This window comes from Scomber japonicus, chromosome 23 (genome assembly GCF_027409825.1).
Source record: "Scomber japonicus isolate fScoJap1 chromosome 23, fScoJap1.pri, whole genome shotgun sequence".
NCBI lineage: Eukaryota > Metazoa > Chordata > Actinopteri > Scombriformes > Scombridae > Scomber > Scomber japonicus.
Genome location: NC_070600.1, coordinates 6,279,299 through 6,304,719, shown reverse-complemented (window position 1 = coordinate 6,304,719; position 25,421 = coordinate 6,279,299). Strand labels below are relative to the sequence as shown.

General features: G+C 39.1%; 2 protein-coding genes across 6 annotated transcripts in view; one reads left to right on the top strand and one right to left on the bottom strand.

Annotated features, from left to right (window-relative positions):
* Positions 1 to 11,983, top strand: part of osbpl8 (oxysterol binding protein-like 8) — an 88,649-nt gene extending 76,666 nt beyond the window's left edge. For 4 of the 5 annotated variants that reach the window (XM_053343953.1, XM_053343954.1, XM_053343958.1 and 1 more), the window contains 13 exons: positions 636 to 820; positions 1,975 to 2,056; positions 2,151 to 2,249; positions 2,407 to 2,503; positions 2,674 to 2,772; positions 3,156 to 3,253; positions 4,114 to 4,203; positions 4,693 to 4,829; positions 4,978 to 5,163; positions 6,320 to 6,473; positions 8,550 to 8,652; positions 9,179 to 9,284; positions 9,363 to 11,983. In XM_053343953.1, coding sequence (XP_053199928.1) covers positions 636 to 820; positions 1,975 to 2,056; positions 2,151 to 2,249; positions 2,407 to 2,503; positions 2,674 to 2,772; positions 3,156 to 3,253; positions 4,114 to 4,203; positions 4,693 to 4,829; positions 4,978 to 5,163; positions 6,320 to 6,473; positions 8,550 to 8,652; positions 9,179 to 9,284; positions 9,363 to 9,492 — 1,566 coding nt within the window. In that variant the 3' untranslated portion in view covers positions 9,493 to 11,983. The remainder of the gene's footprint in view (positions 1 to 635; positions 821 to 1,974; positions 2,057 to 2,150; positions 2,250 to 2,406; positions 2,504 to 2,673; positions 2,773 to 3,155; positions 3,254 to 4,113; positions 4,204 to 4,692; positions 4,830 to 4,977; positions 5,164 to 6,319; positions 6,474 to 8,549; positions 8,653 to 9,178; positions 9,285 to 9,362) is intronic. The other variant, XM_053343956.1, reaches the window with a different exon arrangement.
* A 5,371-nt stretch (positions 11,984 to 17,354) lies between these two features.
* LOC128385108 (E3 ubiquitin-protein ligase TRIM21-like) lies at positions 17,355 to 21,567 on the bottom strand. The gene is made up of 3 exons (XM_053343960.1): positions 21,507 to 21,567; positions 18,324 to 18,991; positions 17,355 to 18,290 (listed from the first exon to the last, which is right to left on the bottom strand). Exons 2-3 carry the CDS (start codon positions 18,987 to 18,989, stop codon positions 17,355 to 17,357), a joined length of 1,602 nt encoding a protein of 533 aa, XP_053199935.1. The 5' UTR covers positions 18,990 to 18,991; positions 21,507 to 21,567.
* Positions 21,568 to 25,421: the final 3,854 nt, after the last annotated feature.

Genomic DNA, 25,421 nt, shown 5'->3' with positions numbered 1-25,421 from the left:
AACCAAAAAACACAAAAAACGCTGTAGATCCCAAACAGTGTGTTATAATCTCAGGGGTTTTCTCATAACCATTTTCATCTTTTTAGCTTTAGTTAAAAACTTCTTTGCGGAAGGTTTTCTGCATAATGAGGAGAAATTAGCATGTTCCTCTGCTGGGGCTATTAAGAAAGCTGTAACACGCACAGGCTTTGATCACATATTCTGTGCGTGGGATGGGGTGTGTGTGTGTGTGTGTGTGTGTTTTTGTTTGTGTGTGTGTGTGGGTGACTGAGACGGTGTGATGATGAGTGTGAAATATGTGCATTTCCATACCGGTGAAATGTGAGTTTGACAACTCATTAATTAAACAGTCAGAGCTGCCACATCGCTCGCTGTATATCTGGATACATTTTTCATGCTCCAATATACAGCGAGCGAGTATGTTATGTCATCAAACTGCTTGTGTTTATGGGTGGGAGTTGGAGTGGGGGGCTAATTTCACTTAAACAACACTCCTTTTGCACACCAGTTGCACAAACAGCTGGAGCATGTGGACCCTGCTAAAAGAATGTTGAGCAGAAAGTATCATTGCAGAGTACATGTATAAAATATATATATATAACCTCTCTCATCATTGTTCATATCTCCATGTCCAGGCTGGTGAGGCTGCCCAGACAGAGACGGTGTCAGAGGAGAATAAGTCTCTGATCTGGACTTTACTGAAGCAGGTGCGGCCCGGCATGGACCTGTCCAAAGTGGTGCTGCCCACTTTCATCCTGGAGCCGAGGTCCTTTCTGGACAAACTGTCTGACTACTACTACCACGCAGACTTCCTGTCAGAGTAAGACCTCTTCATTTCCTGTTAGTCTCAAAGCCTTGTAGACTGTCATTGAACAGACTGATTGAACAAAGGTCACTCTAACCCTCTGTAGAGGTGCTGCTTTAGTGCCAAAAAAAAAGTGTTGAAAGTCCTTGAAAACTGCTGACTCAGGTCATCAGGCTCATAACAGTGAGGACAAGGTGTGACAGTGCTGACATGGCACCTTTTTAGATGGAAGACAAATTGTTTCATTTTGACATTGTCCCACTTGAGAATGACAAAATTTCAACCTTTTTTGCAGACTGTCAAACTAAAGAAACATATTTATTTATGTTTATGTTGATTCATAGGGAAGAATGAATATTGACATTTTAAAGATATCAATGTAAATGTGTGAGTTATTGCCTCAACAGCCAATTTGGATGATGTGATAAAACAGATAATAACTTTACATACAGTGCAGTTACAACAGAAAAAAACTAAAGATAAAAACAGAGTTCATGTATTTGTATCTGAGTATATTTGATCCATATTTCAAGTTTGATTTTAAAAAGTCTGTATGCACCACAGCTCCTAATTTCCATACTGCTGCTGTAACAGAAAAGGCTGATTGTTCAGGTTTGCTGCATCTATTTTATATAGAACAATATAATCACCTCTGGAAACTGCACTTGTTTCCTTGGGAGTGCAGTCCATGACTTTAATGAAGAGGCTTAAAGGATTTAAAGTACTGTTCATACAGACTCTTGAATATGAGTCATGAGTACATACACTGTCTTAAACATACTGGATTAATTAGATCTCAGTGATATGACAATGCTGATAATAATTAGGCATGGTGTGTCTAAAGTCTTAATTTGGAAATAAAATGAAGCTAAAATAGAATAAGCTAATTTAGTAATGTTTAGGTGGTTATAATGTTGATGTTGTTGTATGATGATATTTGGTTCCCATCACTTCCTTATTCTGTATTCAAACCAATATTCATTTCTTTCTTCATTTAACTGATGAATGAATGTGCAAGTTCAGTGACTGATTGCCCTATACACAGAGTGTGTCTATATAAAAGTTGGTTAAATTAATGAAGATGATGCAGTAATAACTGATGGTGAGTTAAACAGCATGTGTTACACAGGAGCACCAGTCTAAGTTTGAACTGTATGTTTCACTCTCAGGGCTGCGGTTGAAGAGAACGCCTACAACCGCATGAAGAAGGTGGTGAAGTGGTACATCTCCGGGTTTTACAAAAAGCCAAAGGTCAGGAAGCTGAACATGTTCCCCAAACACACCACAGAACACACACAGAGTACACGTTACTAAAACCTTGTTCATGTTGCTTTTTCTATCACAGGGGTTGAAGAAGCCTTACAACCCCATTATCGGAGAGACGTACCGCTGCATGTGGCTCCACCAAAAGACCAACAGCAAAACCTTCTACATCGCAGAACAGGTAAAAACAACTCCGTCATACTCTGAATAATCCCAGCAAAATCCATCTGAACAGCTCTTACATGTCATAAAGCTTATTGCTTTGGATTAGAGTCAAGTACAGGGGTGAAGTGACCTTATATTGCTGACTCATTCATTCACTGCACCTTTTCCTGTAGGTATCCCATCATCCTCCAGTGTCGGCCTTCTACGTCAGCAACAGGAAGGATGGATTCTGCCTCAGTGGTAGCATCCTCGCCAAGTCCAAGTTTTACGGTACAAAAACTCTCTCACACACACACACACACACACACACACACACACACACACGTTATTAAAATCCAGTTAACGGCACCTACAGGCATTTAAACTTTTAATAAAAATGAATGAAATATCCAGCTGAGGGTGTTGATTACTATATCTGTCCACTGATTTCCACACTTTAGGAAACTCACTGTCAGCCATATTAGACGGAGAGGCCCGGCTCACTTTCCTCAACCGAGGAGAGGACTACGTGATGAACATGCCCTACGCTCACTGCAAAGGTCAGAATGCTTTTAACTGTTGTGTTAAATGCGTTGTTGCTCAGATTGAAGGACATGGAACTGATTTGCAGTGTCGCAACATCCTCGCAGAGAGCTTATAAAAAGCAGAGTGGATGAATGCAGAGTTAAAACGAGTCCAACTGCATTGCGGCAGTGAAATAATACATGATTATAGATTTTGACATTGATGTTACTTGGAAAATTGTTCCCACCTAGTCCAATACTCCACATTTACTATTCATCTAGTCCATTTCTTTTTCTTTCTTTGAAGTGTCGGCTTTGGTCGGAAAAAGACAGAAGATCAAACAACCCAGTTATGAAATCTCAGTATGTGTCGGAGCTTCCACTTGTCTGTGTTGACTGGGTTTCTTTCTTTTTTTTAGGCATCCTGTACGGCACCATGACTCTGGAGCTGGGTGGCCAGATCACCGTCGCGTGTGAGAAAACAGGCTACAGTGCTCAGCTCGAGTTCAAACTGAAGGTATGACTCTGTTTATTAGATTCTATTTATTTACTTCGTAGTGGATGGCTTCACTCCTTTGTTGGCGTTATAGTTCTTAGGTTCCTCAAATCCTTTAGAGATTTAATACCTTTAGAACTATTTTTTTTTTTAATAAATAAAGGTTTCTCACGTGACTTTTCTCAATGTCTCACTCCCACCAATCCAACCTCCTTACCCCGCCCCGAAAAACATCCCATCCTCTATTCCACCATTCACATGCTGCGCTATCCCATCATGACATAGCGACAGGTACATGTCAGAGAGAATAAACATTTAAAATACTCATCTAGTCCTTAAGTAGTGTAGTAGTAGGAGTAGTAGTTCTAGATGAATTATTTTCTTAATAAGTAAAAACAATAAATCCAGTTGTTAGAATGATTGTCATACTGAGTCTGTAGTGTTGTATCTTCTTGCTGCAGTGTGCTGTATACCTATTTATAACTTTTAGTTGAAGAACTTTATCTAAGTTAGAAACTGCAGTTGAAGTCTTGTCCCCATGATTCCATATATTCTGCTCCATCAGCAGAAAATGAAGTCTCTCTCTGTTTGAAAGTGAGAGGTTTCATTTTTTTCCTTTTCATTCACTTTTTCTTCTTCAGCAATAATTGGAGAAAGTAAACTTTATGAACGTGTATCTCTCCTTCCCTTCCCCTCCTTTGAAATCCCTCATTTGCTTTCTCCTTTCCCGCTCTCTCTCTCCTCCCTGCTCCATTTCTCTACCTCTACTTTTGCTTTTCTCTTGCTGTGATATCCTCCTTTTCTTGCTCCTCTGTATTTCCTTTCCTCTCCTATCCTTCTCCTCCCTTTTCCTCCTCTCTCTTTCTCTCTGTCTCCTGCAGCCATTCCTGGGCAGCAGCGACAGCGTCAATCAGATCTCTGGAAAGATCAAGCTGGGAAAGGAAGTGTTGGCTACGCTGGAAGGACACTGGGTAAGATCCTCTACTGACTGACTTGAGGAATAACAAGAATAAACATCTGCTGCCATGCTAGTCGAAAAAAAGTAACATTTTGAAAAATGAAGCTGTCATATTTTGAGGGGAAAAAAGTGTATTATCACAATTTCTCAGAGGTTATGGTGCCAATTTAGTCCAGTGAATAGTCCAAAAGATGTAAGATAAACAGTTTATGAGCATATGACAAAGATGAGAAGCAAATGCCTTCATTTAAGAAGCTGAAAGAAGAGAATATGTGGCATTTTTAATCAAAACATAAGTGAAACTATTACCAAAAATGTAATTAAAATAGAACATAAGGGGACATAGGGTGAGAATAAGGTAAGTCCCTCTGTGTAAGATGCTGTGACACTTTACTTAGACCTGTTGAATGATTTCAGGTTCAACCTCACTTTAATTAGTTTCCCTCGCTGCTTCATGGCAGATGTAGAATCACTTGTTACATTTTGACTCTCTGACACACAGGACAGCGAGATCTTCATCAACGACAAGAAGACCGGGACAGTGGACACTTTCTGGGACCCGACACCGGAGCTGAGGCAGAGCCGACTGATCCGCTGCACCGTCCCCCCAGAGGAGCAGGGAGAGTTTGAATCAGAGAGGTAAAGTATCTGCTGTTGCCTAAAAAGTATCCAAAAGTAGTGAATTAGCCTCTATTGTCCTCTCTTTTTTGCTGCATCCATTCTCTGTTTTGCCTTCTTTCCTTCTGATAACCAAATTTATTGGCCCTGTTCTCTCTCCGTCTGTCAGACTGTGGCAGCACGTGACCCGCGCCATTAACAACAAGGACCAGACCGAGGCCACCAACGAGAAGTTCATGCTGGAGGAAGTTCAGAGGAAGTCGGCCCGCGAGCGGAAAGCCAAATGCGAGGAGTGGAACCCAGCCCTGTTCGAGCAGGACTCCATCACCGGAGAGTGGCATTACAGATATGCCGAGTGAGTTGTTATTCGTCAGGTTTAGAATCTGAATAGAGTACAATACCAAAAATAAAAGGTGGCTACTTCATATCTGATGAAACAAACAGAACTTAAACAGGTTCAGCTGTAGTTATTAATCTATGAGTGCAAACAAAGTGATGAAAAATCAAGTCATACCTCAGTACCAAAACAAACACCTTATAAATATATTCAATTGGCTTTGATATGCTAAAACAGAATATCCTACAGTGTATGTAATACAATTTAGCCCTGTAAAATAACTCTTAAATTAAGTTATTAGAGAATTGTGAGCAATATGCAATATGTACTCAGTGGAACATTGTACAGTTTGTCTCTGTTCTCTGGTAGACAAACTGTATCTTTGACTCAGTGTCTCCAAATTATCACACATATCTTTGGCATTAATGTGCTATATTTTCTTGCTGCATGTTGGCAGACATGCAGTATGTGCTAACACAACATATCTATGAGAAGGTACTGTTGGCCAATATTGTGGTCTGCTTACATGCAGGAAACTTCGAAACATCAAAAATCAAAAATCATCCAAAAAAAGTCAACTTAACTTAATATTACATTAAGACACTTGGGTTCTCACTATAAAAATATCTAAAAAGCATTAGCATTATCACACAAATATTGAAAATAGACAAGACTCACCAAACATAACGAGAGACTCTGATGCTGAGTTTTTCAATAAACACTGGATATAAAAACACAAAATCAAAACTTACAACAAAAAGTGTTGCAGTTATATTTCTAATAAAAGCTGCAGTCACCATAATGTGTGACAGTGTTTTAACATGAAGAGTTGCTCCCCTGGCCTTCCATGTTGGACTAACCAGTGTGACAGGGTGCCATCTGCTGGTTATTTACTGTAATGGCAGGAGAGTCCAGTCTGCTGGTCAATGGATTCTGTGAACAGTCTGTATTGTTTATTGTATGTTAGGTAAGACAACCACCCCAGGACTGGTTAAAAGTGTCAACATACTACTTTTATATCCTGTCAATTTTCCTTTCTCTCCTTTTTATTCTTTTTGTTTGGTCAATACACCTTGCACTAATGTATATCTTCATCTCTGTCATCTTTCCTATGCTCTACCTGTTTCTGTCTCACTATTTTGTTCTCTCTGTCTTCTAATCTTTTCCTTCACAGCACGAGACCATGGGATCCGCTCAACGATCTGATCCAGTTCGAGAAAGACGGCTGCATCCAGACCAAGGTCCGACACCGCACCCCTATGGTACGTTCTGGCAGTCTTATTAGTCTGAGTAACCAGGGGCCACGGAGGGACAATTGCAAGTGCCAGGTAGGTCGTCCCGATCGAAAAACCGCCATAAAAAACTTTTATTTAAAAAAAAAAAAAAAAAAAAAAGCATCTCGCCGCCTCAGCCACCTTCTACGCAGCACCCGGTGCACCGTCTTCATTGTGGCTTCTTCTCTGTGCTTCCACGTCTGTGTGCCGCCACCGCCGCCATCGCCTCTGCTCCTTTGTTCCTGTGTCTCTGCCTCTGTTTTGCTCTTTTTTCTTTTTCTTTTTGTTTTTTTTTTTTGCCTGCTGTTCTCTCTGTATGGGAGGGAAGGTTATGTCCGACTGCATGCTGAAGTAAGCGGATAACAAGATAACACACTTCTTCCTCTGATGATTCTTTCCCTGGAGGCGCCACACTTTTTTTTTCTTCTGTCAATGTGAAAAATGATGAAATGATACAATTAATCAAAACAAATCCGTTTCTGAGTAACTAAGAAATAGCCCCGTCATGATAACTACTTATGTTGGACGAAATATATTCTCTCAGAAATAATCGCAATAAACCATTTGACCAATTGTCATTGAAGATCATTTTGATAAATGATAATATAATAGCATAATAATGTAAGGGGGTGGGTGCTACACTTCTGTAGCACCCACTCTCCTGCACCCAGACTGCCATTATGGTTGGGGACAGAGTTATTTACCTTTAACTCAGGACATTCACAGTGAGAAATGACATTACTTGCTTAGTCAATGTGACATGAATAGCCTCTTAGCTGCTAATGTGACGTGTGGCAATATAGAGGTAAAAAAAAAAAAGAACAAGAAGATGATGTCGATAATTAGGTTATTGTACGATAAGTCGATAATTATTGGGACAGGCCTAAATTGAAATGTAATGAAATTAAAATAAACCCTGGTTGAGTGTTTAAGTGGTATTTTTTAAATGTTACAATAACAGTATGGAGAGAGCTTTGCAATCGTAGCATTAGATTTATTTATTAATTTTTTTGCACTTTAGTTTACTCCCATACAAAGTCCAACCCAGAGACCAGCTCCATCCATTCCATCAACACACCAACCACCAGCCATCAACACCTCACCTCACTTGATTCTTCGCCTGTGTTGTCTCCATTTTGTTTGTTTCCATGCGTCTTTGTGTTCACTCACTGAGTCTAAAAACTTCTACTGAGCTGCTTCTGGTTCTTGTTATGTTGGGTAGCTGAAGGTTGCTGTGGTGTAATCAGTGTAATGGTCTGTGAGTGTGTGTGGTGTGTGGGGGGGTTGTTCAAAGTAACCACCTACCAAGTGCCAAAACCAGTTCAGTCTTTTAATCAGTAACTGTCACCATCAAAAGTATTGGCTTTAACATTTGACCCACAAATATGATGTACTGAAAAGGAAAACGGTGCATCTGTATCAGTCAGGCTTCTGAACAGAATCAACCCTTGAATATGTGCAAGAAATGTCACCAATGGAGTGATTACAACAGTCAAAGAAAGAATCATTCTTGGGGAGGAGTAATCTTTTTAAAAAATCATCCAGAGTCATAAAAATATTTTTAAAGGACATTTTTATTTAGTGGTTTTTGTCGGGCCAAACCTGTAATGTTCACCTGCGACCAACATTAAATCATCCATCCAACCCATTTTGCCTGACACCAGACCTCAGTGCTGCAAAATGCATCGCATTAAATCAAGCTTTAAGAAAGAAAAAAAAAGCTGTAATCCAGTCAGAATTTAATCCCTTTCAGCTAAATCAGAACTTAACGAAAGGCTCTTGGCAGGTTGGGTTCATGTCGGGCGCCGCTTGTGTCATTTAACTGAGTGTTTTTAAATGGATGTGACTCACTGATGCACCAGCACGCCTTGCACTGCTGTCATTACTGCACCAACGCTGAATAGCATGTTTGTGAGGGTAGTGTGTGTCTGTGTGTGTGTGTGTTTGTGTGGAGGGAGAGTGCATGCATCAAACTATACTTTTATTATAGCTGTGTATTTGAATTTGTGTTGTGTATCCTTTAAGTAGTTCAATGTAATTTTACTTTGATGTAGCTGGTGTGGGCGGCGTGTTTGTTGACCTGTTTCTCTTTGTGTGTTTTTGTGCATATGTTTGTGTGGGTGTGTGTAGGTAACGGTGCCAAAGAGGAAACACAAGAGCGATAAACCCAAGAGCCCCGAAAGCGGATGCTCTTCACCCGAACCCGACCGCCAAGACTCATCTGGCAGCGAAAGTGAGTCACAAACAAACACACACACAGAAGCAACAAGAAGAAACTTGGCTATTAACTGCATATTTAATGGTAAAAATCTACATTTGGGTGTACTGAACTATGGCATGTTGTCTAAATATTACACATATTGTACACTGTTAAGTTCAATAAATTAATACATTATGAAAATTAAAGGATTTAATTTACATGTATTAATGTTTTAACAGCCTTTAGATTACTACATTTCAGTGTGTAGCAGGTCTTCACTACAATTTGAAATATAAAATTCTATTTTAACCTGTAAAAATGCCAAATCATTACATAGAATGAGACTTTAATGGGAAAACTTGAGGCTGTAAAAGTGAGTAAACAGCACACCCTGGTGGTCATTAGTGATTTCTTCAGGAGGTGATAGTGGTAAAAGGATTTGGCTCCTTACTGATATGCTTCATTTCAAGTGTCCAAAGAACTTAGAATCAGTGTGAACCCCAAGTTTCTAGTATTTTTTTGTTATAAAAACATTCAACTACAAACATTTTTATTACAGGACACAAAAGCAAACATAACAGTCGGCTGAGGAAAAAAGGAGCAGACCTCAGTGAACTTCAAAGTGCCATTGAATCCATAAAACAGACGCAGGAGGACATTAACAGGTGAGAAGAACCTCAGTCACGCTGTATCTTTAGTGTGTAGGTTTAGAGCAGCCACTCATAACCTCTGCGTGTTTGTAGGAGCATCAGCGTGTTGCGGAGTCGTGCGGCAGGCCGGGTGGAAGGCGGCTCCTTCCTCCAGCAGCGCGACTACGTCATCATCATTTTCCTCATCCTCCTTCAGGTCCTGATCAACTATGTCTTCAAGTAGCAGCCATAACCCCACAGAGAGAGTGGTGCGCTCACACACACACCCACAGACACACTCTCTGAACATTGGGTGTTACAGCGGAGGACAGTCTCGTCTTCCCTGTCTTTATTAAATCCAACTACACACGTCCAGAAAAGCAGAGACTACCACACAAAAATAGACTAAAAAAAAAAAAACGTATTTATTTTTAACCAGTCCATTGCAAAATTTTGGAAAGATCCACAGATTTCAAAGCGGAGAATGAGCCCAGAAGGAGAAGTTGTTGGAGTTTGATGTGATGAAGTCTCAACTGCCACTCTGGAGGTTATTGATTTGCCTTTGACGTAAAAGGCGAAGAAGACAGCGGCCATCTTTAGCTGCTGTTTGTTTCCTTTGTGATTGAGTGACTCCACTCTGTTGATTCACATTTCACCTCAAACAACAGGGAACCTTTTAACATGGATACGAGAACCACGACTCAGATGGTAACACAGATTTCAAAAAAAGAAACCTTTGATGTTTTAATGGTTTTTTAAATTGTTTTGTTCCTTTGCTTGGTGTGTCCTTTATGAATAGAAGTCTGCTCGGGACAAAAGGCGTTGATAAGGGAGAGAAAAACAAAGTGGTCCAATCTGTGTGACTTTTATTTTTTATTTTATTTTTTTATCAGACACTTTCATATCAGCTGGGGTTCCCAAAAGTGGAAATGGCCGAGGAAGACAAACACAGGATATTGTCAAAAGGAACAGAAGCTATAATTTCTGCTGTATAATATAACTCCACCTTTTGCATACAAAGTCAATGTTAAAAAAAAAAAAAAAAAGTCAGATGTTTTAACACAGTGTCATTGTATAGGTAGCATGTACAGCTAAAGGAGTGTGGTTAGGAAATTAGCCCTGTACAGTATTCGGTCTTAAGGCACAAACGCACTGGAAACGTCCAGTGTTTTTATCAATAATGTGTGCTTACAGTGGATGTCACTATCAACATTTCTGCTCTGAGGAAGTTTGGAGGATCGAAGGGCCAAAGAAGATGATTTTTGTGATGTTTCATGAGCTAGTGACCACTGCCGGTGATTCAAGTAAAGGGACTTGATGTATCATTTTAATCAAAGTGTTCTTAGCGAGACGTTGGACATGGATTCAGCAAAGCTAAGTGAGGCAGTCTAAAAACTGCCCTCTTGGAGCTAATGACCGGTTGGAGGAGTAGTTTCACATTTGGGTAATGCCTTTATTCATTTTCTTGCTGATTTATTAGATGTGAAGGTCAATACCACTGTAATATCTGTCCATTTAATATGAAGCTAGACTTAGCAGTGGCTTAACTTAGCTTAGCATAAAGACTAGAAAGAGGGGGAAAGTGCTAGCCTGGCTCTGTCAGGTAACAAAATCCACCCAGTCTTTATGCTAAGCTAAGCTAACCAACCACTGGCTGTTATATTTAACTTTATGATTACTATACAGAGTGGTATCAATCTTTTCATTTGACTCTCAGCAAGAAAGTGCATTTTCCAAAATATCAAACTATTCCTTTAAATTTTTTTATTTCAGACCTAAGTTAGCTGCTATATGGACCTAAAACGAAAGACGTTTAGACTAGCTGGTCTACAGGGTGGTCTTCAAATTTCAAAACACACATCAGACCTAGCCATTAGTGGAGAAACTCGTCACACTCCTTCATGGCAAAATTAAATTCAGAGCATCAATCATAGCTTCCAGTGCTTTTGCGCCTCAGATGTTAACCAGGACATGTAGAATAGACAATTTAGCAAGCTACTAGTGAGAGGAGGAGATAGACTTTTTCTAAATATTACTACCACCATAGTAAATCATTCCAAATGTACGCAAGTACCAGCCAAACTCAGTGTGTAGAGTAGTAGTCGCTCCTGTTCACTGTGTAAATATCCAACGGGAAGACTCGTTCCTCGCAAGTAGCGCGTGGTGTTTCAACACCAAGGTTTCGCAATATAGACACCCCCGCGCTCCGTGCACAAGCCAGTCTCTTGAACCCAGTGTGTCTTTCTGTCCACTACTCTTTAGATACACATGGATGAGAAACAGATTAGTGGGGTGCACACCCAGACTCCTATCAGAAACGTATCCACATGACCTCAAGTTGTTGCAGTTATTTAGCAGTATTTATTCATTTCACAGCTTTAGTTCCAATCTGTCGCCTTCGTATTTAGAAATATGGATTTTGAAGTCCAGAACTAAATGGCAGATATAATAAAGCCTGAAAATTATGAGGACCACAACTTGTGAGGACCATGACTTGTGAGGACGCTCATGAGGACCATGCCTTATTAGGTCCATGACTTATGAGGACCATGGCTCATGACGTCCATGACTTATGAGGACTGTGACTAATGATGACCGTGGCTCATGATGATTATGACTTATGAGGACCCTGGCTCATGATAACTATGACTTATGAGGACCCTGGCTCATGATGACTATGACTTGTGAGGACCCTGGCTCATGAAAACTATGACTCATGAGGACCCTGGCTCATAATGACTGACTCATGAGGACCCTGGCTCATGATAACTATGACTCATGAGGACCCTGGCTCATGATGACTATGACTTGTGAGGACCCTGGCTCATGATGACTATGATTTATGAGGACCCTGGGTCATGATAACTATGACTCATAAGGACCCTGGCTCATGATGACTATGGTTTATGAGGACAGACTAAGTATAGTACTGTTGCATAGAAAAACAAACTCTAGTCCCAACAACCTTGTTTGTATATTAAAAAGTTTGGAAAGTGAAACTGAACTTCAGCTGTATCCATTTTCAAGGATGAAGGCAACATATTAGAAGCCACACCTGACCCTTTTACCACACAGTCTATCAGGATTTTCTCTTAAGATGCAAGTAATTGAAAATAAAGACGCAACAATTTGAGGCCATTCAAAAAGTTACAAACCACTTATGGAAAATATCTGAACATTGATTTTGTATCTCTCTTCGCCTGTCATGATGTTAGCCTTGTCAATGTTTACATATCCGGTTGCCTCCGCCGTCAGCAGACTGTTAAGCGATGAAAACTTTGTAACGCTAACGCAGGTAATAAAGAAAGACTGGTAGCATTGTCGGGAGCCAGCTGCACCCCCGTGAGTTACCCGGCTGGCCCGTGTGTATCTGTATGTGTATTTTTGTGTATCCTCATTGCCTCGATTGCTCATCTAAATATAGAATCCAGATGTTAGAATGTGGAGAAATAAGTATAAACCAGTGCCTTCTAGAGTTGGACTGGGGAGGGGGTGTAGATTAGGGGTTATAGGGAGGTGATAGGAGGGTGGCAGGGATGTGAGGGGGGTGGCGTTGTGGAGCATACAGACGTGGCATGAGTCCCAGGCTTAAAATGAGGGGGATGATCAGGAATATAGGCGTTGTTGGGACTGGGACTCTGGCTGCGGCTGTAGTCACTGTAGTATTTTAGAGCGGACGTGCCATACGAAGCCTTAGAATCGAGTCTGACTCCGGCTCCTCAACTCGCAGCCCCACCCAGCTCCTGCCTTCCCACCCGAAAGCGTCGCCATAGTAACGCACCCGTAGGTTTCCGGATGCTGATTCCTGCCACAAGAGAGAGAGAGAGCGAGAGATCACTCCACTCCATTGTCGTCTTTGTCTCTCTCTCTCTCACTCTCTCTCTCTCACACACCAAAATTCAGAGGGAAATAAACATCTCTGCTGTCTGTTGTTGCTGTTTCTGTAAAATAATACATTTTATTTATTCCTCTTTTGTATGTGAGTTGTTTATTTTTTTCTGCTTGTAGCATTAGACCACTGTTCTCTTTTCTTGTTTTTTTCAAAACTGATTTTAAAATTTTTAAAACAGTTGGTTTTAATCCACTCCTTGTTACTCGACGGCACACACAAGCGACTGTCCTCAACTTGTGCACACTTGCCACTGCCCCCCAAACTCCTAACACACACAAACACACACACACACACACACAAACAACAACAGTACACTTTTTCCTATCAGAGTACATGAATATATTTACTGTATCCCAATGGCAACTATAACTTCCTGGAAGTTTATGGTCACATGTAACATAACACAGAATAAAAACAAATGACAACCTGAGTCTATTGTCTATATTTAATGTACAGACACATCATTGTCCAAAGCAACTGTATATGGCATTTATAACTTGTTTATTAAGTGGTTATCACTAGCGTTTAGTTTGTCCAAAATAGCAATTTTAAGCTTCATTTTGCAGCGGGGTGCGACATTGATACAGTTAAAGCACATCAACATCATATGTATGATTATCCAAATGATGTAGAAGTTTAGGTAAAGTTATGTTTTTTAAGTCAAAATGTAGACCAAGACTCAGCTAGATCTAAATAACATGAGAAAAACAAAATGGAAATGAGAAATAAATGAATACCAATAAGATCCAATAGATGCGTGTGTGAGTGTGTGTGTGTGTGTGTGTGTGTGTGTGTGTGTGTGTGTGAATGAATTTCATACATTTAAATCAGATTTATTTCAAATTAATTCATATTGTTTACAAAGTTGTTATTGTATCATTAAATAAGCAATCTTCCACTTTCAACAATCTCCATTAATAATAGTCATTCATTTATGACAATTATAGCATGGGGAAAATTTTATTATTATTTATTTTATTATTTTATTTTCTGTATTGTCAGTACATTTTGATACCTTGATACAACAAGCTTTTAAATCTCAAATATAACCTTTAAAATATGAATTGAGATCCACATTAGAATTTCAGTTTTAAAATCATCAAATGAACCAATGGCCATAATTTAATTTTTCTCTTAAATCACCTTTTCACCTTGTAATATAGCATCCAAAGTTAATAAACGTTGGATGCCACTAATGTCAATGCAGAATGATGGAGGGGGAAAAAGCTCTCTCATCATTGTTTGAAAACATTTTGTCACCATTAGATGGGGCTGTAGAGTCTTTTTACAGCTCAGCACCAGTTGGTAAGTATTACCAGTGTTAGTAGCCTATTTTATAAATATTTGCAACAAAACACAGTACCAGAAGTAGCAGAATGCCCTTTGTCATTGCAATGTGATCATGTCATATACAGTATTATCAGATTATTGCTGCTATTAACATGTAAGCATCATTTTAATGTAGCTGGTTGAGGTGGGGCTCATGTAACCAGAGCACTTTGTCAGTTACTGCTTGGTATACATTGTAAACTCATCAGAGGTTGTTTTGTGCCAAATAAAGGCAGTAAAGTAAAAAGTACAATATTTCCCCCTGAATTGTAATACAGCATAGCATACCTACCTTCAAATCATTAAGTACAGGACCTAACCTTTAGTTTGTCCAGCTACCAGAGGTAAAAGACTGACTGCACTGAAAGGCAAGCATGTGAAAGAGGGATTTACCAGAGAACATGTCATCTTACAAAATACTTTCACCTGTTGTTAATTCATGTGTTCATTATCGCTTAGTTTAAAGGACAAGACACAAAATACATTAAGGTAATTACAAGAGACAGAAGTTCCAAGATTTTAAACAATTACCAGGGGCAATAATAGTCATACAATATCTCAAGTTACCACACATCTCAAATCTTAAAAGAAACTAGGTATATGAGTGTTAACATTAAACCATACAGTAAAAAAGTACAACTTATCCTAAAATATCAAACTATAAAAACAAGCAAAAAAACCCCAACCAGTGTCCTTGAATTTCAAATGAAGTCTTTGAAGTGAAGTGCAAGCTTGAGAAGCATGGGTCTGTCCAAGCAGTTGTTTGATTTAGTTGGCCCGGTGTCATTTCCAGAGCCAAGGACATTGACGAAGGTCAGGCGAGCAGAACAGTCCTCCCTGTCCCCTCTCAGATAACAAAATATCTGATATCAATCCCCACTCTGTCCCTTTCCTACTCTGCATCAATGCCCTGGTGCTGCTTGGTTTGCCCATGCTGGGGTGAAGGGAGAGAAAGAAGGAAAGTGGAAGAGAGAGAAAGAAGGTAGTTTGTTAGGAAGAAAAAAAGGCAGAATAAGAGGCAAAGGAAGTAGATGTGGGACTGGGAATGGAGGATGGAGCGAGGGGGAGAGATAGGAAGGAGGAAGGAAGATGTTATTTTGGGAGGTAGTGCAGGAAAGGAGGCAGGGAGACAAAAACAGCTGTATGGAATATGGGGGTGGTGATTTTTATTGGCAATGAAGGCAGAGAGTGGAGAGAAGTAAAAACAGTAGACAAAAGAGCAAGGAGAAAGGAAATTGGTAGCAGGGTAAAAAGAAAGAAAATTGGACAAACAGGATTACAAGCAGAAAAGGAAAGTAGGGAGGCAGAGAAGAAGGTGAGTGAAGAAAGGAGGGAGGAACCATTGAATTCGTGACTATTTGAAGTTAGCCTTGATATGAAAAGAAAACACTACTTAAGGCAGTTTGAAAGACACAGTGACATGAAAAATACCTATTTTAATCTCATTCTAAAATTATCATCCTGTTGCTGGGTCTGTTTTTTATTTATTTGTTGTTACATTGTAAATAATTCTAATATTTCTATATCAATATTTCTTTCATAAGAAATAATTTTGATGACTCATCTTAAAATAAAGGGCAGTTACAGAAAAGTATCCAATCAAATATTATTTTATCTACAGTAACAAGCTAATCCTGCCCATAATTTAAAACCGCTTGTCTGTTAACTCATAGCTAGCAGAACAATATCATAGTAGCACGTTTGGTTTTCAGCCGCCAAAAGCTTTGTTTGCATTGCGGAAGAATATGATTGAAGTATAAGTGTTTGTTTAACCGTTAACCTCGCCCTCCTCATCTTACAACATGGACAAGTGAAGTGTGGGTGGAGTTGAACAGTCCTACAGGTCCATGTCCCTTTGCTGGTCTTTATTGCGCTGTATACACTAAGTCATACTCACGTTTTAGAGACCCAGTCACATCTGACAGAAACCGTGTCCAAATATTCAGTTTAACTCAGAAATACATCATTACTGAAATTCAAGATGATCTTACTGTGTTTTAAGGTGTGTAAGATTTAGTGGCACCTAGTGGTGAGGTTGCAAATTGCAACCCAATTTGTACACCTCCCCTACCCAGCATGTAGGAGAGCTGACAGTGTCTGAGAAAAACATGAAATGGTTTGTCTGTTCTGGGCTACTGTAGAAACATGGCGGTGAAACATAAAGGGCTAAAGGGCTCATTCTGAGGTAACACAAACACAATACTTATTTTCAAGTGATTATAAACTAATTAAAATATACCTGTGAATATTATACTCTTTTTTTTTGCTAAGTCCGATCTACTAAATGCTACACATTGCACTTTTGAAATACCAATTAGGCTCTTATTTACACTTTAGAAATGAAAGGCAGTGTAATGAAAGGGGCCAGTTCCTTCAATGTTCTCAACACTGCAGGTAAACACTGAATCTTTACCATCTTCCAAACCATCTTCTCCAAATTAGATGGTTTACCCTCACAGAGATCAAAATTAATGGTGCTTTTTCCAGCCTTCATCGACTTGCAAGTGTCCATTATCATCAGGAAATGATCCCAAAACAATAGGGAAAAGTTGCAAACTTTCTCTGACTATTGGTGCACGACAGGAAGCCTTCATTGCATTTGTCAGAGCTTTTTTGCTATAACAGTCGCCCTCTATTGCAAATTGAAACAGGGCTGATGGGAGAATTTTATGATTGTATAAATTAGGCTATAAAGCTTTGTAGACCTAAAGTGGGTGATATGTCTCTGTGGGTTTGTCGCTGCAAGCCAAGCCTCAAAATTGCATATAGTAATTCGAGTCACTGTTTATATACAAAAATACTGATTAGTGTAGGTTAAACTTTCTAGGTCTATGTGTGTATGCCTAAAGGAGACATATTTTTTTCTTACTAAATGTACAATTAGTCTAATGCATGTGACTACCACGAGAGATGATCAGAGGTGCAGAGTTTTTCCCACCGTCACTGGGACAGGGACTGAAGTACGGATAGAGTTTCTCAGTGAAGTTACAGTCAGTAAAGGAGTAAATAAGAGCTGCAGCATCTACATCATAAAAGGAGACCAGACCCTCCTCATAATCCACAAACACCCCCACCTTCTGAGGCTGAAACCTTAGAGCGAGACGGACTGAAGGACCAGCAAGAGCTCTATACTCATTTTTATTTCTTAACCATATAGCCCAGTAGCCATTCTCAGGGCACATTGTGTTGTCTCCCTTCCTGCTGATGGACTGTCTGACCACTCCTAAATCCCATTTAGTTTTCCATTTAACCTGAACCTCATAGTAAAACTTTCCTGAAGAGATACTCTGCTTTCCTAAGACTGCACAAGAAGAAAATCTCCTTGGGTTGTCAAAGAGATTCTTTTTTACATCGCCGCAATACACTTGTTTCCCATCATAGGACAGGCTGAGATTAGGATGTGCTGTATCTGGATCAAGCATCACATCCACTGCATACTGCTGGGCCCTCTTCAGCTCAACAGCAGCACACATGTTCTTCATCTCTTCACTGAGCGTTTTCTCCAGCTGAGCCACAGCTCTCTTCACAGTCATCTCATATGATGATTGAACTTTAACCTCTGTCCAGTCTTTGGTGGATGGAGCAGAGTTCAGGGATGGGAAGTTTCGGAGGAGCTGGAGGTGGTCTTCATTGTGTGACAACTGCTTCAGTTCAGCACTTTTCTTCATCAGCTCAGAGATTTCCTCTTCCAGTTCTTTGATGAAGCCTTCAGCTTGTTTCTCTGCTGTTTTCTGTTTCTCTTCAATCATCACAACAAGTTCAACCAGACGTCTCTCAACAGACTTTATCAGATCATTGAAGACCTGCACACTGGCTGCTGTCTCTCTGTCTGCATCTTCCTTGCTGAGCTTCACTGACTGTTTGATCTGCTGAATCTTCAGTCGTCTCTCCTGGATCATCTGCTGAACTTTAGCCTCTTTCTTTTGCAGCTCAGCCTTCCTCCCCTCATGTTCGTCTATCAGAGGAACAATGCGGTGCCCCTTATGACCTGTGTCAGTGCATAACTGACACAAACACATCTGATCAGTCTTGCAGAACAGCTCCAGAGGTCGATCATGCTTCTTACACATTCTGTCTTCCAGGTTCTTCACAGGATCAATCAGCATGTGTCTTTTCAGGCCTGGGATCCTCTGATGAGGCTCCAGGTGAGTTTCACAGTAGGAGGTCAGACACACCAGGCAGGACTTCAGGGCCTTCAGTTTGGTTTCAGTGCAGAAATCACAGAGAACATCTCCTGTCTTTGCTTGTTGTTGTTCTGAGCTGCTGCTTTTCTTTTGAACTGACTGCCTGAACTGAGCAGCCATCTCAGATATGAAGGTGTTGACCCTCAGTTTAGGTCTTTTGGCAAAAAGCTCTTTACACATGGGACACTGACACTGTGAATTAATATTCCAGTGTTCTGTGATGCAGTCCTTGCAGAAGTTGTGTCCACATGGTATGGTGACTGGATGAGTGAACACATCCAGACAGATGGAGCACAGAAACTGATCTTCGGATAGTAAGTTGCTCGCAGATGCCATGTCTACAGACAAACATCAAAAGTGAAAACAGGAATAAATAACATGCACATTTTTTGTCTTAATATATGTGTTAAAGATATAACATGTATTGGTGAAATACAACCAAAGCTCACTGTGTATTATTTTCACACACAATACACATTTTTTTTAAATCTTCATTTTAGAATTGTTGGAGCAAAATTATATATTATATAGAGGAACTTCTGAAATGGCTACAACTCAATTAATCACTGTTATGTGTTTGATTTGATTTACTAGGCAGCATAGTAGACAATTTGAAACCATTCTCATTACAACCTTTATCCTTTTTGATTTATAGATCATTTTAGTTTAACATTTGAGATTTATTAACAGATTCCAATTTATTCCACATGATTTATTATACATGATTTCACAAAATTAGTATCTCATTAAAACAAACTTTTGGTATTTTAATGTAAATTGGTAGGTTGATGGACGAGGATGGATAATATAACACCCTTTTCAAATACAACACACTGTTAAAGATGAAACCAGTGGTTTCCAACCTTTTTGTCTTTTAACATCTTACAAAAAGCAGTTTGTAGTCAGGCTCACATTTCAGATGTCTATCAATTGTTAACAGCTCCACCAAATAATGATTTATCCCTCTAAACTTCTCACATGGTTTCATTTAATAAATGTTCAAATGATCCAATATTTCAGCAAAAATGATCAGAACTGTGTTTTTTTCCCATTAATCATCTCACCACCCCCTAGGTTGGGAACCACCGGACTAAACTAGCTAACTGTATATAAAGTAGTATAAACTAGCTAACTGTATATAAAGTAGTATAAACTAGCTAACTGTATATAAAGTAGTATAAACTAGCTAACTGTATATAAAGTAGTATCAACTAGCTAACTGTATATAAAGTAGTATAAACTAGCTAACTGTATATAAAGTAGTGTAAACTAGCTAACTGTATATAAAGTAGTGTAAACTAGCTAACTGTATATAAAGTAGTGTAAACTAGCTAACCGTATATAAAGTAATGTAAACTAGCTAACTGTATATAAAGTAGTATAAACTAGCTAACTGTACATAAAGTAGTATAAACTAGCTAACTGTATATAAAGTAGTGTAAACTAGCTAACTGTATATAAAGTAGTATAAACTAGCTAACTGTACATAAAGTAGTGTAAACTAGCTAACTGTATATAAAGTAGTGTAAACTAGCTAACTGTATATAAAGTAGTATAAACTAGCTAACTGTATATAAAGTAGTATAAACTAGCTCCACCTCCAGCAGCTACAACAGTAACATGCTGCTCTAACACTGATGCTTCACTATTAATAATCTAATGATGTCATATATAATAATACAGTGATCTCCAACCCTGCTCCTGGAGAGCTACTGCCCTGCATGTTTTAGGTATCTCCCCAGTCTAACACACCTGATTCTAATAATGAACTTGTCATCAAGCCCATTGACAAGCTTCAGCTGCTTGATAACGAGTTCATTTTTAGAATCAGGTGTGTTATGGAGGGGCGATACCTAAAACATGCAGGGCAGTAGCTCTCCAGGAACAGAGTTGGAGATCACTGTAATAATATATCAGTCAGAGGGACCAAACCACTACTTTTACTGTAATACTGCATACTATATCACTCATAATACTGCAGTACTTTTACTGTAATACTGTATACTACATCACTCATAATACTGCAGTACTTTTACTGTAATACTGCAGTACTTTTATTGTAATACTGCATACTACATCACTCATAATACTGCAGTACTTTTACTGTAATACTGCATACTACATCACTCATAATACTGCAGTACTTTTACTTTAGTAGGATTCATGCAGAACTTGTAATATTAGTTTTCTGTACTGGTAGGTGAATAAAGGATGTGAGTTACTTCTATCACTGAGCGCATTATAAATATCAAATCATCTATCTGGGCTGTGTGCTGTCAGGTGGGTGGCAGGGGGGAGGAGATGTGTTCTTGTTGAATAATATGTGCAGTCAGGTAGAGAACACTGCACAGACCCCTACAATCATTTAATCTGACACCAACTCCACTCAGTATTACACATAGGAGAGCAGCTCACGGCTGTATGAAAACATCCTGCCGCATGGATCAATTATGTTATTATTGATCAATCACCTTATTATTGATCAATCCTATTTCAGCTTGTGGTTGCTAGTCTACCATGTCTCTCGTTATAACAACAAATCAATCATGTAAAAGAAGAAAAGTTTCTTGTTTAATTAAGACACGTGATTATGCCACCATAACGAGATTTGTTCAATTTGTGGAATAACTACAAATCATGTGTTATAACAAGAAAAGTTACTTATAAAAACGGAGGTTTGGTTGGTTAGGTCTATCTATCGCTGATAACTATAAAATATCTCATAATAACATGAACACATCTGGATACAAACACATGTTAACATGAAAAGCGTCGCGTTAAAACGAGACATTATAGCAAGAAACGGAACAAATACTATTGTTATAATGGCAGCACTGTGCTTACTGTGCTTACCTTGTTTATTGAAGGTTCATAAGAAGGTCTTTGTTGAAGCACTTTTACTTTTTCATTAGAGTTTAGCAGACGTGTTTGACTGCAGCTCATCTGACGCTCTGAGTTACTTTCAGTTTCGTTTTTAGGAAAATGACACTTAGACATTCCCATTTTCTTGTGTTGCTCTGTCTCCTCCTTCAGGTGACCTGGTAGTCAAATGCTTTATATCCTGCTTCATATTTTGACATCATTATAGCCACACGTTAAGCAGAGAACAAATGGATCTAATTTGAGTAACAAAAGACATATGTACCAAAAACTAATCAGTTCTGACTCAATGAGACACAGTGGATGCATGGACATTTTAACTTCACTATTAAAAAAATCTTTAATGTAAATACATAATCAATCAATTCTATCTTACTCAGCAGCCGCTCTTCAGAAAATGTCTATTTGGTATATACAATATATTCAGTTTTTGTAAACAACCTCAAGTTGTCAAAGCAACCTTTAAACATGTTTGTCACTCATGATTCCTTTTTGGTAATGTGATACATGTGTAAAGAAATATTACAGATATAATATTGAATTATATTGAACAGAAATGAATTCCTTGAAGTGATAATAAGAAATAATAAACAAAAATGTAAATTAAGAGTCGATCCACTTAGTCCCAGGATTCCTGTTATTTCTATAGCTGTCTTTAGCTAATTGTTTATTTATCTTATAAACGTCCAATTATGACATTTACATTTATATCATACCACCTTACAATTGAAGCACAAAATCATATTTTAAATACATTTTACTTCACAACCCTCTGTTAAAGTTGCATTAGTGGATGTTTGAACAAGCTAAATCACATAATGCGCTGATATATTATCAATCTTTAAAGTTTCCATGGCTATCATATTAGCAAACAATAGCCTTCTTACACAAGTAAATATAAAAGAATATTATCCTTCCGTTGGAATCATATGCCTTGTCACATGATGAAGGTAAGTCCAATATTCAGCTCTGATTGGGTATCCACCTTCTCCTAAAAAACACATTGGCTTTTGTATATAGCCATACAGTAAATGTATAACATGTAAAGCCAAAACAATGAGCTAAAAGAGACTAAAAAGCTCTATAAAGGTGTAGGTTTGACACTACAAGTAACATCCTTTAACATTAATTTAATACTGATTACTTTAGCCGTGGATATTGATTTAGTCAAAGGTTTATTTGGTTTTCAGTCCAGTTTAAATTGAATTGTGTAGCCTCGTCATACAAGGAGCTAAATTTGTTTTGGTGTTCACATCATCCAGTGAAGTCCTTTCTTTAGAAAACTAATCATTATTCAAATATGTGTTACCGACAGGAGAGATAATCAGAGGGATAGAGCTTCTACCACCATCATTAGAACATGGGCTAAAGTACGGATAGAGTTTCTCTTTGAACATACAACCAGTAAAGGAGTAGATAAGATCGGCAGCATCTACATCATAAAAAGAGACCAGACCCTCCTTATAATCCACAAACACCCCCACCTTCTGAGGCTGTAACTTTGGTGAAAGAAGGACAGGAGAACTGGTATTAGCATGATATACATTTCCCTTTCTCAACCATACAGTCCAGTAGCCATTCCTGGGGCAAGCCTTAATTTCTCCCTTCCTATTTATTGACTCTCTGGCCACTCCTAATGTCCAGTCAGTTTTCCCTTTAACCCAAACCTCATAGTAAAATCTCCCTGAAGTGAAGCTCTGCTTTCCTAAGACAGCACAACATGAGGAAAATCTTCCTGGGTTGTCTTGAAGATTCTGTTTTACCTCACCATGACTGACTTCTTTCCCATCATGTGATATGATAAGTTTAGGATGCGCTGTTTCCCGATTGAAAGTGACATTCACTGCATACTGCTGGACCATCTTCAGTTCGGCCTCAAGCAGCCTCTTCATCTCTTTACTGAGTGTTTCCTCCAGCTGAGCCACAGCTCTCCTCACAGTCCCCTCAAATGATGATTGAACTCTGACCTCTCTCCAGTCTTTGCTGGGTGGAGCAGAGTTCAGAGATGGAAAGTTTCGGAGGAACTGGAGGTGGTCTTCAGCGTGTAAAAGATGCTTCAGCTCAGCACTTCTCTTCTTCAGCTCAGAGATTTCCTCTTCCAGTTCTTTGATGAAACCTCCAGCCTGTTTCTCTGTTTTTTTATGCTTCTCTTCAATCATCTCAATAAGTTTTGCAAGACATTCCTCAACAGAATCCATCATATTAGCAAAGACCTGCACGCCATCAGCAAGCTCTCTGTCTGCCTCTTCTTTGCTGAGCTCCACTGAATGTTTGATGTCCCAAATTTTCACTTGTCTCTCCTGGATCATCTTCTGGATTTCAGCCTCTGTTTCGCCGAGTTTTGCTTTCTTTCCTTCATATTCATCTTTCAAAGAAACAAAATGATGTCTCTTGTGACTTGTCTCAGTACAGAACCGACAAACGCATGTATGATCAGTCTTGCAGAACAGCTCCAGAAGTCGATCGTGTTTCTTACACATCCTGCCCTCCAGGTTCTTCACAGGATCAATCAGCTTGTGTTTTTTCAGGCCTGGAATGCTCTGATGAGGCTCCAGGTGAGTCTCACAGTAGGAGGCCAAACAAACCAGGCAGGACTTCACAGATTTGAGTTTGGTTTCAGTGCAGACATCACATAGAACGTCTACTGGTTTGGCTTGTTGTTGCTCTGAGCAGCTAGTGGTGTCCTTTACACATGACTGTCTGAACTGAGCAGCCATCTCAGATATGAAAGTGTTGACATGCAGCTCTGGTCTTCTGTCAAAACACTTATTACACATTGGACACTGACTCTGGACTTTAGTATTCCAGTGTTCTGTGATGCAGTCCTTGCAGAAGTTGTGTCCACATGGTATGGTGACTGGATGAGTGAACACATCCAGACAGATGGAGCACAGAAACTGATCTTCGGATAGTATGTTGCTCGCAGCTGCCATGTTTAAAGACTAAGAACAAAAGTAGAAGTGAAATAATGTATTTAGAAAACTGCAATAACTTTGAACCTAAATTGTTTAGTCAAAAAACGGCCATGTTCTTAAATACTGCTGCATTAAGTCTTAATGCTCCTAATTTAAAAAGAGAAAATGTTACTGTACTCACAAGTGCTCACGAATTTTTGTTGAAGTTCAGATGAGTTTTTTGTCTTTCAAGCGGAACAGAAAGGCTTCCTGATTGCTGCAGTGAGGTCACTCTGAATGACTTTCAATTTCACTTGAGAAAATTCATGCTAAACAAACTGCTGTCCTTCCTCTTTCTGTCTTTCCTTCCTCCTTCATGTCTTTCTCAACTCAAGCTGGTTACGTTGCTAAGTTCAGCTGACTTTGAGTGAAAATGTCCTTTTCGTCGCAGCAGTGTTACAGTAGTGACAGTTACGTTGTCTAGTGAGTTCATTCTTTAAGGTTCAAGCCCATCTCGTGGCATACATTTACCAAGACAGTGAATCCAGACCAGATCCAGAGTTTTTTTTTTGCTGACCTCAACAGAAAGGAAAATTGCTTTCGAGTATTTTTACCTTTTGTGGTTATGTTTTTCAGGTCAGACAGAGACAGGAACTAACAATATTTAGTAATACAATCAATATTTATCGACATAACTTTCTTGTACTTTTTCCAACCATGAACTAAATATCAACTCCACCAAACCTCTGAAGAATGTTCTTTAAAAATAACTTTTTTCTTTCTCTGATAGAAGAAATATGGCACATTCTTCTAATGAATGATAGGGACTTCTTTTTGAATGTAATGCATCATTGATGAGTAGACTTGAAGTCTTCATCCCTTTGCCTTCCTCACATTTTTGGAATCATGAATTTGTGGTTACTGACTATGAAGGGTTAGTTTCCAAAGGACATAGGAAAAAACAAAGTGAACTTCAATATGTGCAGTTAATGTT